Below are 16,896 nucleotides of genomic sequence, written 5' to 3' on the forward strand. Positions count from 1 at the left end.
TTTTCATAGACCAGGGGAGAGTTAAGAAGGTTCAGAGTTATGGCAATGAGAAAGAGGAGATGTCTGTGAGGGGCACAGTGGAAGGGGGAACACCAAGACTCAGTGACTGGTTCAGTTTGGAGGCTTAGGAGAAGAAACAAAAGGTTGCTCTGAGGAACTCAAGATGGTGCTGCTATGAACAGAAATAGGAAGTCAGGAGGGAGGCCAGATTTGGTAAAGGAGATAAGGCAACATGGGAGTATGCAAAGGGCTCTGTATTTGGAATCAAAGGATCTGGGCTCAAAACTCATCCTAGCCACTTACTGATTGTATGACCCCAGAGGTTGATTGTGGTACAATAGATAGAGCACTATGGTGCGAGTTAGGAAAACTCGAGTTCAAATCTTGTCTCAGGCACTCACTAGCTCTGTGACTTTGGGCAAGTCACTCAGCCTCAGTTTGCCCAACTGTAAAATGAGGATAATAACACCATAGGGTTGCCTCATAGGGTTGTTGTGAGGATCAAATGAGGTAAAAATTGTGAAGCACTTAGCACAGTGTCTGGCACACATCGGGCCACATAAGTGCTTAGGCTTTCCTTTCCCTGTGTGACTATGAGCAAGTCCCTTCATTCCCCCCACTCCCAGCCTTAGTTTCTTCCTCTGTAAAAGTAGGGAGCTGGATTCAGTGGCTTCTGAGGACTCAGGTCTCAGATCCTGTGGTTCTGACTGTGCTTGGCCTAAGCTAGATCTATATTTGGAGAAGTCCTGAAGGAATGAGGCCATTTGGAGCCATTCCTGAGAGTCTGGGCAGATCCAAGGCAGGTTTTTAGCTCCAGGGAATAAGAGGGGTATAAAAATTATCTCTCTCACCCCCTGCCTTTATTCCTCTCTCCTGAAGAGATACAACTAGGCCAATACCATCGGGGTAGTTCACATTTTAGAGGACACTCATGACACTACAAGTCCTGTAGCAGGGTGGGACCACAGAGTTTTGTACCCAGCTAGTGAGAACAGTTAGTTAAAATCGGAAACTACTCGCCAGGTAAGAGCCCAGGACCAAGTCAGTTCCTCCCTACATCTTCTCTATCCAGCTTTTCCCTTCTTCCCCACTGTGGCCTCTCCAGCAGTGACAGCCTCATATATCCCAGGCTCTCCATGGCTGGCTTTCTTCAAAATGAACAGAGAGCATGTTCTGGGTTCCTCTCTCTGGTTACAAGAGTCCCTAGCTATGGCCCTGCTCCCCCACAGTCCATCTCATGACATAAGCAGACTCTTGCAGAGGGTGCAGGTCCCTCCTCTATTCCAGATTCAGACACTGCTTGGCTTTGATTCCACCAAAACCATGTTGGGTTCCTCTGGCAACCTCTTCCACCTCTCCCTCCCCCAATAGATTGGGGCTCCTTGGGAACAAGGACTGTCTTTCTTTTTCTTATTTCTATCCCTGGTCCATAGAATAGTACCTGGCACATTGTAGGTGCTTCTTGTTTTGTTTGATTGTACTGTGTTGTATTATGAAGGTCATACACTATAGCCCTTTCTACTTACATATGGTGATAATGAGGCCCAGGGAGGAGAACTGACTTCACCCAGGTCAGACACAAAAGTAGAATCTGTGATCTGAAGGAGGCAAAAAGACCCTGGAGGATGACAGCTATGACTGTAATGATACAAACATTTGGGGAAGCGTCCAAAGTGATTCATTGGAATCACGCATTTTGATCTGGGAGAACAAGTGGTGAGCACTTTGTGAAATGTCTCCTTGGCCTGCCCTGCCTGCAGGGGGGCACTATTCAGTCAGAGCATCACTCCTTCTGGGGCAGGGGGCCTGAGACACCCACACGGGTGCGTGGCCTCCATCTGCATCCTCACCTCAAGGGCACAACTGCCCTCCTACTCCAGGGAAATGGGAAGTGGGAGAGGTTCCCATTAAAGGTCTTACAGAAGTGCTATGTGATGTTGGGCAATCTATTGGGGGCTTACCTTTCTAAACAACTTCCATTTCCCAATTCCTCATAATCCTATCACTGCTAAAACTTGGAAAATTGTATAAAAGGTTCCACATTCTTGATTATCCACACATTCCCTTCTGCCTTCCCTACCCAATCAGCCAATGTGTGCTTAGGGGTCAAAAGATCATGAATGTGGAGATGGAAGGGACCTTAGAGGGATCTAGTCATCCCCTTCATTTTACAGGTGAAATCTGGTTAAAGGAAAGGATCAAAGATTTAGAGACAGAAGGGATGTCAGATCTCATTTAGGGCAACCTTCTCATTTTTATAGATGAGAAAACTGACACCGAATTAAGGTGGATGAGAAGTTGAAGTGACTTAGCCCAGGGTAAAATAAATAGTAAGTGACAAAGCAGGATTTAAACCTAAGTCTTCTGGTTACAAATGCAGCACTTCCACCCTCCCCATCATGCTGCTGAAGGCAAGCTCATTTTAACTGTTTACAATTAACCTCATTAGCAAGGACCGTGCGCTTCTTAACAAGTGTTAGACAGCACAGCAAGGAGCCAGCTATCGATGGTTTGGGGTTAGGGCTTTCAGATGTGCCATCCCTTTTCTCCTTTCTATTAGCACAGATAACGGGAGGCTTTGGAAGAGAAGAAAAGCAGATTCATTTACTCATCATTCAGCAAACATGTTTAGGCAATTCCATGTGGAGAGCAGTTGGGGAGAGGTAGTCATGAATATGTGGGGGAGCAGAAGGGAAAGGGGAAGCAGCAGCTAGCCCCTGCTATCAAGGAGTGCACAATCACTGGGGTCAGGAATGAAGCTGGCACCATAATGATATAACGAAGTGAAATCTGAACCTGGAATAAAAAAGCTCTCCGTGTGAATCCATCCTTGCTACTCAGTGTGTGACCTTAGATAAATCACTTAACTTTGGGGGGGGTCTCACTTTCTGGGACTAGACTAAATGACCTCAGAGATCACTTCTGACGAATCCCTCCACGACTCCCATTTTAGCCTATATATCACTAGCTGACATCTACAGGGGAGGCTAAGCCACCACTTGTTGCAGGGGGAGGTTCTTCTTTAGGCAGCAATTGGACTGGCTGACTTCTGAGATCCTTTACTGCCCTGATATTCTGCCAGGGGGCCCATAAGCTTGACATTGTGCACATCCATTATCTAATTTAACTCTCCTAACAGCCCTCTTCAGTTGGCACTTACTGGAATCATTATGCCCACTTGTAGACAAGGAAAATGAAGCTCAGAGAGGAGATATGAGGGAGAACTTCCCAAGATTTCTCAGAACAGATGACTACTCCCACCCACTTCTGTTGGTTCATATGGGCACAAATGATCCTGCCAGAAGGAATCTAGAGATCATTGCCAAAGACTATGAAGTCTTGGGGGCCAACCTGAAGACCACAGGGACACAGATGGTATTTTCATTGCTGCTTTCCATTGAAGGAAAGGGAAAGAGAGGAGAAAAAAATTGATTTGGGAAAAGAGCAGCTGGCTAAGAAGGTGGTGTCTGAGAACAGAATTTGTATTTCTAAACTATGGTTCAAAATAAAGAAACAACAGATCCAAAGCTAGGGATGGAGAATACCTAACAAGGGCTGGTTAGAATGAACTTCCTCCAGCTCTCCACTTCACCTTCGCCTCCGAACGTCAGTGACTGAACACAAGGTTCACAGCCTGTAGTGCACAGTAAGAGCACTGATGTTCTTCTAGATCTTGTAGGAACAGTCTCCCTGATTAAAGTCAGGGCTCTGCATTTGACTTTCATCCTGAACCTGACATAAGAATATCAGAGCCCCCTTCTCCTTCCAGGACAGGCATAGCCTCTCAAAGAAAATCCCCAGTGCTGGTTGTTCCTAGATTTTGGCACAAGATACCACAATTCAGCCATGCAAACAAAGCCACGAAAACCTGCAAGTCCTTCTTCCATTCTTCTCAAAAACCAGATAAGCTCCAGTGTCTCTGGAGGTGTAGATAGGAATGCTAAAATGCAATTCCTGACCCTTTCTCCTGGGAAATCAAAGAACAAAAACATGTTCAGCCCATATCTGAGGGAATTAACTGGGTGTATTCTGATGTGTTTCAATTGCTCCTTCTCTATGTCTTTGTCTCTCTGATTCTTTGTCTCTGTTTCTCTGTCTCTGTGTATCTCTGTCTCTTCCTGCCCCACCCCTCTCCAATACCATTGGTTAGAGGTTAAGAATATGCAAGACAGTATGGTATTGTGAAAAGAACCCCATATTTGGAACCAGAGAATTTGGGTTCAAGCCCTGATTCTATCTAGTACCGTCTGGGACAAGTCACTTAACATATATGAATCTCATTCACTTCATCTGTGAACCAGCTGGAGTGCACAACTTCTCACATCCTTCCCAGTCTTGACATTCTAGAATTCTGACATGTAATGTTTCCCATCCCTCAGACTGTGTGACCATTGTGAAGATCACCCACTCAACAGGATAAAGGGAAACACTCACCAAGAGCTTGCTGTTCTGTGGGTCACAAAGGAATCACTGATATTCCCTTTCCAAAGCTCCCAAAGTTTTCTTCTTACCACTATTCTAACATTCTGTAATTCCCTCCCCACATCATTTATGGAATCAATCACATTGAATTTTAGAGGACTTTGAAAAAAGATGTTAGTGCTTTGGACTTCCCATGATGAAAGAAATCACATTCCAATTCCACAGAAGGAGGTGGGAGTGGGGGTTCTATCTGCACAGAAGTGAGAGCAAAGGATTGGAGGAATCATTCATTCTCCCACCTTCACTTCAACCCAAAGAAGGCTGTTTCCCAGCTTAGAGTCTCATATTTCATCAAATTCAGAATAATTACCCCAAGGTTTTCTTGCTTTATCTGAAGAAGCCACTACAGGGTTTACAGAGAGATCTTCTCTCTGATCATTGAGTTCACTTGTCCTTCCTGCTATCGCTAGTGGCCAAGGTCCCAAGCAAATGCCTTTCCCCATCCCTCATAGCCTTTCTCTGTCCTGCTCTTCCTGACTTCTCTCTGCTTTGTCACTGTGGGTCTCTGGCCAACAGACAGCCTGTTGGGATTATGGAGAGAAGGACTTCTCCCTTCTCACTGGTTCAGGGCAGCACTTCTCCCTCATACTCGTGGTCTGTGCTTCCCACCATCTCAGTTCCAGGCATTGGCAAGGCAATAACAAATCAGCTTGACAAGAATTTATGAAATGTCTGCTCTGTGCTGGGTACTTCACCAGTTATTGGGGACAGAAAGATGGAAAGTGAAATGACTCCCACTCCAGGGACCTTCCAGTCCAGTCACTAGCACTAGATCTAATAGGTTGATTCAGTGAGCTTGAGTCTCGCCTTTCTATTCCACTAATCTGGAGATACCTCAACTCCCAATTACAATTATCCAGTCACAGGGTAACATGCCTTCCTTCCTCTGGATGGGATGAAGTGGTCTTGGCCCTGCTAGGGGGATCTCAGTTATCAGGGAATAATAGGAGTGTTATACTTGGAGCAGGTGGGTTCTACCAAACAGCCCAAAATAACAATTTCAAGAAGAAGGGAATAAGCATTGATTAAGTACCTACCATATGCCAGGCACTGGACTCAGCACTTTACAAATGTTATCTTGATGACTACCTAATATGGCCCTGAGGGAAGGTTGAAAGTATAGGGGAAGCCCAAAAGGAGAGCTAATGGAAGTGAAAGGCCATCTATTGTCCCTGTCTTTGAAGTTTGATGCTTTGCAGGTAGGTGGGAGGAAGCAGATGCTGTGTGTGTGAAGATGTGTGTATATGTGTGTGAAGGTGGTTATTTACATGTGAGTGTGTGTACATGTGTGAAAAGGTGTTTGTGAGAGTGAGTACATATGTGAGAGAATATACATGTATGTGAATGGGCATACTAAAATTAAGTCCTAAAATTAAGATAAAGTTGAGGATTAACCATTGATTCCAGTAATGTAATTGTTTTCTGCTCCCCATTCCAATGGTTAACTGAGAATGAGCCAGAGCTCATTCTGTTCTGGAGCCTCAGCTGGAGCCGGGGGCAAAAAGCAGGTGGGGAGAGTCACCAAGCCAGGGAAAGGAAACCCGCCTTTCTGAAACCTAAGTCTTGATTGCCTCTGCCAACAACTAGTAATGCACCAGATGTGTTCACTCAATGCCTGTGGAACACTCATGAGGGAAAGCAAAGGAGACCTAGTCCAGCCAGTACTCACTTGTGGTGCTTCCTGTCATCTGAATGATACACTTCGAGTCCCGGCTCATTTCTCGGGAGTTAAAGGGGCGTACTCGCACTGCCACCTTTACCGAGGCTCCTGCCATCTTGGTGATCCTTCCTAGCGGCTTATAGTTGCAGGAGGGACCTCAGGAATAAATGGAAAAACCCTGGAAGGACAAGAAAGGAGAATGAGAAATATTAGAAAAGCCCAGTTGCTCAGAGCCCAGAATTTGGAGAAAATGTTGGTAGGTTTGGTAGAATCACAAGATCATACCTGAACCCAAAGTTATGAAATAATTGTTGCCGAGTCAAAAAATATTTATTAAGCTCCTACTCTGTACTAGGACATGTACTGGATTACAGAATGGGTTTCCTCCCTTTGTTACCTCCCTCTGTTACCCATCTCCTGTCAACAAAGGCTTCAGCAGTAACTCAAAACAAACAAGGCTCAGAAGAGACAGTGGAGTGGTAGAGTAGATAGAGAACAGTAGCTATAGAGGAGAGACAGAGAGAGAAAAACAGAGAGACAGAGACAGAGGTAGAGACAGACAGAGATAAAGAGAGAGAGAGAGAGAGAGAGAGAGAGAGAGAGAGAGAGAGAGAGAGAGAGAGAGAGAGAGAGAGAGAGAGAGAGAGAGAGAGAGAGAGAGAATTTTAAAAAGAGCTGAAGATACAGAGCCAGAGTCAGGAAAACCTGAATTCAAACTCAGCCTGATATTTACTAGCTGTGTGACCCTGGGAAAGTCACTTAAACTCTGTCTCAGTCCCTCAACTGTAAATTGGCACTTACCTCCCATGGTTGTTGTGAGGAAAAATGAGTTAGTAATTGTAAAGTATTTAGTACAGTGTCTAGTGCACAGCAGGTTTGCATATATGTCAGGCGAGTTTCTGTAGCTTTGCTTTCGAGTTAGATGAAGTGACTTAGTGTTCAAAGTCACCTGTCAATAGCATTCAATCAATTGTAATCAATTGGCCCTAAGTTCAAGTGGCTTGCAGTTAAGTAGAATCAGTTGCTTTCAGGAGATAAAGTGAATGCCCCAAAGGGAAAGCTAAAACAAAACAGATTATGACACTCTCAGAAAGACTTTCTGGTTGAGAACAAACTAATCCCAGACATTAAAAATTATTGAGAAGTCTTAAGATAGAGATGTCCAGAGTTACCTTTCCGTGGTAATAAGGTGTAGGAATTATGGAAATACAAAATATTAATGTTTTGATATCCTCATTCTCATAACCACCTCCATTTTAGGGATGAGAAAATGAAGTAAAATCAGAGAATCTGAGAATTTGAGAACTTAAAAAGACCACAGAAGACATCTGGTCCAAATATACCGTTTTTCCAAGGATACCAAGTGGAACAATGACAAATGTGGTGAGATTATGCGTCCACAAAGCCAAATTTTTTGGTGTTTTTTTTTTTTAATGTGAAAAATGTACCTTGCCATCTTCAACAGAGTGGGTCCCTGGTTTGATGAAAACAGTTGATGCTGTAGAGACCCAGGCCCAAGGTACCCGTATATCTAGTCCAATGCTCTGTGCCTGGGAGTATTTAGTAAACTTCACTGCTTGACTCATTAGCTTTAATTGTTATAGAAATAAAATGGAACTGCTTGTGTCTTTATTTAGACATGGAGGCAAAGTTTTGCTTTTTATGGCAGATGCAATTATAGATCGTCACATGTAGGAAGAGTTCCAGAGATCATTTAGTCCAACTCCATGCCTGAACAGGAATCTTCTGCAGCATTCCCAATATATGGCTCCTCCTGGAAGACTCCTGGTGAAGGGAAACCAGCGAGCTGCCAAGACAAGCCGAATTCATTTTTTGTCCACTCTAATTGGTAGGAAACTGTTCTTGCTATCCAACCTAAATCTGTCTCCCTATAGCCCTACTTCTGCCCTCTGAGACTAAGAAAGTGAATTCCGTTTTTCTTCCATGTGTATTTTCATCTACTTGAAGACAGCTCTCATGTTCTCCCCTGTGCCTTTTTTTCTTCAGGTCACCAACAGATTTAAACACAAAAGCACATTCACCTGCAGATTGACTAAAGATTGTAGATACGTATTCTCTTTCTCCCTCCCTCCCTCCCTCCCTCCCTCCCTCTGTCTCTCTGTCTCTCTGTCTCTCTGTCTCTGTCTCTGTCTCTGTCTCTCTCTCTCTCTCTCCGTCTCTCTCTCTCTCTCTCTCCATATATATGTATATATATGTATGTACGTATGTACATATGTATGTATGTATGTATGTATGTATGTATGTATATACATACTGGCCGAGTTTCAACAGCTGCCTTAAATGGATGACCAAAAAAATTTCATTGTTAGCAGGAATCACTGATTCAATTTCTATGACAAATTCACACTATTTCCATGAAAAAAAATGTTAAGAATCCAGTTCAGCGTTCTTTTAACTGATCTTTGTTTAAAGAAGAATGCTGTTCCCTCACCATCCTTGATACCATCTTTTGGATTTTCCTAAAATGGGGTCCCTAGTCTAGAGTCACTGTGACCAAGGAGAGGACAAGGGGACAATGGCTTCCCTTATTCTAGACTCCACATTTCTCTTAATCCAGCGTAATCAAGATCATTTTTGTGAACATCATTTTACAGTGTTGACAAATCATCACTAACATAGATACCTAGCAAAGGTTTACAAAGCACTTTACATATAGGACCTTATTTGATCCCCTCAACAACTCTAGGAGGTAGGCACTGTTATTATCCCTATCTTAGAGATGAGGAAATTAAATCAGATAGAAGTTAAGTAACTTGTGCAGGGTCACAAAACTGCTGGGTGTCTGAGGCCAGTTTGGTCTTCCTGATTCCAGGTCCAGCGCTTGATCCACTTTGCCATCTAACTTCTTAGGGGGGAAGGGAAGTGAATAAGCATTTATGAATCACCTGCTATATACTAGGCACTGTGTTGCGATTTTACAATTCTTATCTTATTTGATCCCCATAACAACTCTATGAGACAGGTGCTGAGAAAATCAAATAGGGAGAGAGAGGAAGTGAGTTGCCCACAGTCACAAGGTGTCTGCGACCAGATTTAAACTATATTAAACAATATATTCAGGAGGTCTTCCTGAATTTCCTGACTTCATCTAGTTGGCTCAGAAAAGCCCCAGATCTTTATTTTGTTCTGAGCTTAGGAAATAAAACAATTATTACCATAACATAGTAGAATAGAAAAAAGATGATTCCATATGAATCTGCAAATCAGTTAGGTACAACTTATTATTCCTTTTAAATGTATAACAAGTTATCATGTAGATTTTTTCATTTATTTCTTCTCTCTTCTTTCCCTACCTCTGCTCTAGAGAAGGCTACCATTTGACACTACTATGTGTGTGTGTGTATGTGTGCATATATGTATCTACACACATAATACATATACACACATACATATATAATGTATTTATGTATGCATCTATATAAGTACATATAGATACATACATATGTGGGCATACTACACGCACATATATACGTATCTATATAGAGAGCGATATATATAAAGCCATTTTATATATACTGTTTATTAGTTCTTTCTCTGGATGAAGGCAGCATCAAATTGGGATTCGGCTATGTTCTCCCTAGCCTGCATTTGTACAATTACCACTTTGAATCCAAGTGTAGTCTTTACATTTGTCATATTAAATTTAACCTGACTTAATTTGGCTTAATGTTACAGCTTCTGGAGATATTTTTTTTGGATTCTGGTTCCATTTTCCAACATGATAGATATGCCTTCCAGCTTTGTATTATTGTCACATTTTCTATGTGTGTATATGTATACACATTTATGTGTGTATATACATAATATTACATATATTACATGTGTAATTTATGCTTTTGGCATTTCTGGAGCACTTTAACGTTTGTAAAGTACTTTACATATGTGTCATCTGATCCTCACAATGACCCAATAAGATATGTGCTATTATTATCCCCTTTTTCTGTAAGAGGAAACTAAGGCATATAAAGCTTAGGTGACTTGACCACGAATCACACAGCTATAATGTTTTATAAAGAAATTTTTATAAAATCATGGATAAGAATAGTCATGACAAACCAGCCCAGGATGGCAACAATCCCAGGGTACATTGATTTCTGATCATTCTTTATCCGCTTTCAATGCTCTTTCTGTTCTACTTACAGACAAGAGAGAATAGAGACTGGAAGCTCCTTGAGGGTAGGAACAGTTTTTTGTCTTTCTTTATATCCCCAGGCTCAGCACAGTGACTAGCGCACGTTTGTTGTTGCTGAGTCATTTCAGTCATGTCCCATTTGGATTTTATTGGCAGGGATGCCAGAATGCTTTGCCATTTCCTTCTCCCGCTCATTTTACAGGTGAGGAAACTAAGGCAAATAGGGTGAAGTGACTTGCCCAGAGTCACATAGCTAGGAATATCTGAGGTGGGATTAGAACTCATGAGGATGTCTTCCTGATTCCAAGTTCAGTACTCTGGAGCTTAATAAATGGTTATTGTCTGACTGACTGAAATAGCCTCCTGCACATTAATCTTTCTTTAGCACCTTCTGGAATCTGACTAGAACCAAGCACTTGGTACCTCCGTTACTGCTATTATCACATCCTAATGTATGGTGGAGATATTGGTGCCCCAGCTTGAGAATGAGCTCCTGGAGGGGAAGGGTCATTTCTTGAGGAGCTTCTCAGATCCTACTGTCCCATGCACAAAGAATGCCATAGGCATCGCTGCTTCTTGAGGGACATTTGTTGGGTTGAATTGCTTATCTTTCTACCAACAGGGAGAACTTAACTCCACTTTTAGACAAGATGTTAGACAGCTCAGTAGAGCAGTGGGTGGAGCAGAGGACCTGAAGTCAGGAGAGTTGCATTTAGATTCTATCTCAGACACTTAGCTTTGTGACCCTGGATAAGTCACTTAATCTTTGTTACCTTATCTGTAAAATGAGATATTATTATTATCATCCTCAACCTCATTATATATTGGATCTCTGTTTCCCTATCTCTGATGTAGGGGACAGCTTGACTTGAACTTCTAAGAACCTTTCCAGCTCTGGCATTCTATGATCCCATGTTACTAGGATGCATTGTATCCTAGGCAGGCAGCAACCAGGGACAGACAGAGGGATGACGGACATGACATTGGGCAGGCAGTAAGGAGAAGAAGACAGCTAGCCTTGTGATGAGTTGTCCTGGCATAGGGTGAATTCACTACAACATGGCTCCAAAAAACTTCCAGTGGAGAGATGATGAAACAGACTGTGCTCAGCTCAGCAAATCCTCCCACATTTCCTTCTTAATTGTTTTTCTAGCTAATGACCCTGAAGCAGGGCTGGGAAAAGAAGCTTGGTCTCTGGCAGATTGCAGGCTCTGCTGGGCAGGACTGTAGCAATTCTCTGCACATAACACTGAAATCTGGAAGTACCCAGCTGCCTACCATGGAAGCAGGCCACCTCCTGGCTCTATTTTCATCCTAACTCCATATCTCAGATCCCTTTCCAGCACCATGCATGCCCATCTGCTCTCTCTGGTGCCACCTAAGATAGGAGAGCAGATGGACTCAGCGACACAGAATACACATATTCAATGACATCTTGGAGATCATCAAGTCCAGTTCCCCTTCCATTTTACAGATATGAAAACTGAGACCCAGAAAGGGGAAATGACTCATCTAAGGCCACCTAATAATTTGATGATAGAGCTAGAGTGAGAACTTGGAATATTTTCTTCCAAATCCAAGGCTATTTCTCCTCCACTGACACTCTATACTGTTCCACAGAATACTTCCTCAGGGCCCTAAAGGTGAATCCTTAGAAATTTAAGAGATCACACACACACACACACACACACACACACACACAATTTGGAATTAGAAGACCAATTCTAGTCCCAACATGACATTTGGGGACCACAGAGCTTTTGGGGTCACAGTTTCTTCACCTGTAGAAAGTCACCTTTGAGGTACCCTTCAGCTCTAAATCTATGATTCTTCTCTGCTCAGTGCCATCTCACTCCCATGCCTTACCAAGTTCTTCCTAGCCACTTCATCCTTCGTCACTGATACATAACCCAAACCAGCTGTGATCTGACACCCCTTAAGAAAGAGAACTTGTGTAGACTTACCCTACATCAATAAGTAAAAATGAGGCTTCATTTATTCAAGTAGAATAAAGTGATCATAAGGGTCACACTTTGCCCTGAGCAGACCTGGGGTTGTATTTGGTTCTTAATGTCACATTTTAGGAAGGACACTGATAAATTGGAGAGCCTATAGAGGAGGGCAATCATAGTGTGTATGTATGTGTGTGTGTGTGTGTGTGTGTGTGTGTGTGTGTGTGTGTGTGTGTGTGTGCTTTATGTTCTACAAAGATTGTTTGGAAGACTGGAGATGATTAGCCTAGAGAAGAAAAGATTTAGATATAGCCATGATAACTATTTGCAAGTCTTTCTTTCTTTCTTTCTTTCTTTCTTTCTTTCTTTCTTTCTTTATTTATTTATTTATTTATGGAGGAAGGATTGGTCTTGCTCTGTGTTGGAAGTTACTGAAAGGCATATTTTGGTTTTGCATAATGGAAAATTCCCTAATTATACAAGCTGTGAAGTGGGCAGTGATTCCTCCTTGCTTTAAGTCTCCAGGATAATTGACCACTTAGAAGGGAACAGGAGACTCCTCAGATATGGATTGACTAGATCATCACTGAAGTCATTTTCCACTCTAACTCTGAGATACTGTGATTGTTTCTGAGATTCCTGGAGGGAAAATTTTTCTCTCTGTCTTTTGCTTTCTTCTCCTTCTCCTTCTCCTTCTCCTTCTTCTTCTTCTTCTTCTTCTTCTTCTTCTTCTTCTTCTTCTCCTTCTTCTTTCTTCTTCTTCTTCTTCTTCTTCTTCTTCTTCTTCTTCTCCTTCTTCTTCTCCTTTCTTCTTCTCCTTCTTCTTCTTCTTCTTCTTCTTCTTCTTCTTCTTCTTCTTCTTCTCCTTCTTCTTTCTTCTTCTTCTTTGTCTTCTTTCTTCTTCTTCTTCTCCTTCTTCTTCTTCTTCTTTGTGAGGATTGGAAGTTCAAATCCGTGTGGACGGTCTCGGGCGGGTAAAAGTGGGACTTCTAAATCTTAGAGTCTTACGAGGCCCTCCATGAACAGCGGGGATTCGAGAAGGTCAGACTGAGCTAGCTCGGCTAGCTCGGGTATTTCCGCCTCTTCCCGGGACATACGTGATGGGTGGAGTCTCCCTGCTTTTGAGGCCGTCCCGGATTGGACACACCTGTTGTCTCCTAACAGGCTCGATATTGATATGTAAACTACGGGCAAAGGGCTTAAGTAGGTTCAGGAAAGCCTGAAAAAGTCTCTTGGGCGAAGGACCACGTGTGAGCTTACTAGGCTCCTCACTTTCCTCTCTCTTCTCTCCCCTCCCCCTCTCTCCCCACTTACACTTCTACTTCCAATCCCTTATTGTAAGATCTTTGCCTCTTTGGGAGATATCTCTCTCCTTCCCCCTATCCCCTGCACTTGTAACTGAATCCCTGAAATAAATCTCAACCCTTGTTCGACTCTGGAACGTCCTTTCTCTCATATGAGCATCCGGTTTTGGCCAGCCGAAGACCTCGGGAGCTGAGGTAAGAAGACTCGGGTAGCCCACAGGCCGCTAGGCTTGGCACTTCTTCTTCTTCTTCTTCTTCTTCTTCTTCTTCTTCTTCTTCTTCTTCTTCTTCTTCTTCTCCTTCTCCTTCTCCTTCTTCTTCTTCTTCTTCTTTCTTCTTCATCTTTGTCTTTTTTCTTCTTCTCCTTCTTCTTCTCCTTCTTCTTCTCCTCCTTCTTCTTCTTCTCCTTCTTCTTCTTCTTCTCCTTCTTCTTCTTCTTCTCCTTCTTCTTCTTCTTCTTCTTCTTCTTCTTCTCCTTCTTCTTCTTCTCCTTCTCCTTCTCCTTCTTCTTCTTCTCCTTCTTCTTCTTCTTCTTCTTCTTCTTCTTCTCCTTCTTCTTCTCCTTCTTCTTCTTCTTCTTCTTCTTCTTCTTCTCCTTCTTCTTCTTCTTCTTCTTCTTCTTCTTCTCCTTCTCCTTCTCCTTCTCCTTCTTCTTCTTCTTCTTCTTCTTCTTCTTCTCCTTCTTCTTTCTTCTTCTTCTTCTCCTTCTTCTTTCTTCTTCTTCTTTGTCTTCTTTCTTCTTCTTCTTCTTCTTTCTTCTTCTTCTTCTTCTTCTTCTTCTTCTTCTTCTTCTTCTTCTTCTTCTTTTCTCTCTCTCTCTCTCTCTCTCTCTCTCTCTCGGCCCCCTACCTCCATGCACACCAAATCCACGCAGAAGAATTTCTAGAAATACAACCAATCCTGAGTTTCTTTTACTTGAGCAGTGTCCCTTAGAAGGCAGTTTCTTGGCTCCACCTTATAGAAAGGTAGCCCTTGATGGTTTTACACTTACCCAAACGCTCCTGCCCAGCTTCCTTTCAGGGACAGGAGTCTCCAATTTAAAAACGTGTTATTCATTGTTGGTTTGAAACATTATAAACAATGTAAACATTCCTTATCAACTGCTTGAAACATTATGAATTACCAACAATGTAATCATTGCTTATAAATTTTTTGAAACGTTATAGATTCTAAATAATGCAAACATTATGATTTGTTGACAATGTAAGTATTATTCGTGACCTTTTTGAAACATTATAAACTCTAAACAGTGTAAACATTGCTTATCAATTGTTTAAGAAAACATAAGTTATGTGAACATTGATTATCAATTGTTGGCTTAAACTTCTGAAAAGAAATAAGAGTATTGTAAAAGAATCGTGAAAAAGACTCCATAGCACGGGGAAAGACACACAAAAATTTGCCAAAGAAAATAAAAAATAGAATTGACTAAATGGAATAGGAAGTACAAAAGCTCACTGAAGAAAGAATTAAACAAATGGAAACAAATGACTCTATGGGACATCAAGATACAATAAAACAAAATTTTAAAAGTAAAAATACAATAGAAGAAAATGTGAGATTTCTCACTGGACAAACACCTGAACTAGAAAGTTGATCTGGGAGATATAAGAATTATAGGACTATCTGAAAGTCATGATTAAAAAAAAAGGCTGGACAACATCTTTCAAAAAATTATCAAAGATCTCCAAATGGTAAATGGTCAAAGGATATGAATAGTCAGTTTTTGGAGGAAGAAATTAAAACTATCAATAGTCATATGAAATTATTATTGGTTAGAGAGCTGCAAATCAAAAAAACTCTGAGATGCCACATCACACCTATCAGATTGGCCAATATGACAAAATAGGAAAATCATAAATGTTGGAGAAGATGTGGGAAAGTTGGAACACTTATTCATTGTTGGTGGAGCTGTGAGCTCATCCAACCATTCAGGAAAGCAATTTGGAACTATGCCCAAAGGACTACAAAAATGTGCATACCCTTTGACCCAGAATACTGCTTCTAGGACTGTATCTCCAAGAGATCATAAAAATGGGGAAAAGGACCCACATGTATGAAAATATTTACAGCAATTCTTTTTGTGGTGGCCAAAAACTAGAAATGAAGGGGATGCCCATCAATTGGGGAATGACTGAACAAGTTGTGGTATATGGATTTAATGGAATGCTATTGTGCTGTAAGAAATGATGAACAGATGGATTTCAGAAAAACCTGGAGAGACTTGTATGAACTGATACTGAGTGATGTGAGCAGAATCAGAAGAAAATTATACACAGTAACAGCGACAGTGTGTGAGGACTGTTTCTGATAGCCTTAGCCCTTCACAGCAATGCAAAGACCTAAAACATTTCCAAAGGACTCAGTGTGCAAAATGCCATTCACATTCAGAGAAAGATCAATGAAATCAGAACACAGAACGAAGTAGACTATTTTCTCCTATGTTATGTTTTGTTTTTCTCATGGTTTCTCCCATTTGTTTTAATTCTTCCATGCAACATGACTAATATGAAACTGTGTTTAATAGGAATGCATGTGTAGAACCCATATAAGATTGCATGCTTTCTTGGGGAGGAAGGGAGAAAGGAAGGGGAGAAAATTTGGAACTTATGGAAGTGAATGTTGAAAAATGAAAACAAATAAATTAATAAATTTGTGAAAACAGAAATTATCAAACAAAACTGTCCTGATATTTTAGAACCAGATGACAAAATAAAAACAATGAATCCACTGATTGTTGCGTGAACGAGATCTCCAAACGAAAACTACTAGAAACATCATAGCCAAACTCCAAAGTTCGCAGATCAAGGATAAAGTATTGCAATCATCCCTCCCTAAAAACCAATCCAAATATTAGGATTACATGGGATTCAGCAGCTTCCACATTAAAGAACAACAGGGCTTGGAATATGATATGCCAGAAGGCAAAGGAGTTAAGATTAAAACCAAGAATTGCCTACCCAGCAAAACTGAATATATTTTTTTCTGGGGGAAAATGGACAGTTAATGAAATAGAGAACTTTCAAGAATTTCTAATGAAAAGACCCGTGATGAATAGAAAAAAATTGACCTCCAGATACAAGACTGAAGTGAAACATAAAAAGGTAAAAAAAGAAACAAGAGAAAACATAAGAAATTCAATAAGATTAAATTGTTTATATTTCTATATGTCAAGATAATATTTGTAACTCTTAACTTTATTACAATCAGAGCAATTAAAAGGAGTATATGTAGACAGCGGGTGTGGATATAAGGTGACTTTGATGGGATGATACCTGAAAAAACAGAATAAAGGAGTGATAAAGAAAATTGCACTGGAAGAAGGAGGGGAGAGATTGAATGGTG

The 16,896-nt window shown here is 41.4% G+C and overlaps 1 protein-coding gene across 4 annotated transcripts in view; it reads right to left on the minus strand.

The window, feature by feature from the left end:
- KIF1A (kinesin family member 1A) overlaps positions 1–16,896 on the minus strand; it is a 195,640-nt gene that overhangs the window by 152,651 nt on the left and 26,093 nt on the right. For all 4 annotated transcript variants that reach the window (XM_072618743.1, XM_072618745.1, XM_072618742.1 and 1 more), the window contains exon 2: positions 6,152–6,320. In XM_072618743.1, coding sequence (XP_072474844.1) covers positions 6,152–6,257 — 106 coding nt within the window. In that variant the 5' untranslated portion in view covers positions 6,258–6,320. The remainder of the gene's footprint in view (positions 1–6,151; positions 6,321–16,896) is intronic.

This window comes from Notamacropus eugenii, chromosome 6 (assembly GCF_028372415.1).
Source record: "Notamacropus eugenii isolate mMacEug1 chromosome 6, mMacEug1.pri_v2, whole genome shotgun sequence".
Taxonomy (NCBI): Eukaryota; Metazoa; Chordata; class Mammalia; order Diprotodontia; family Macropodidae; genus Notamacropus; species Notamacropus eugenii.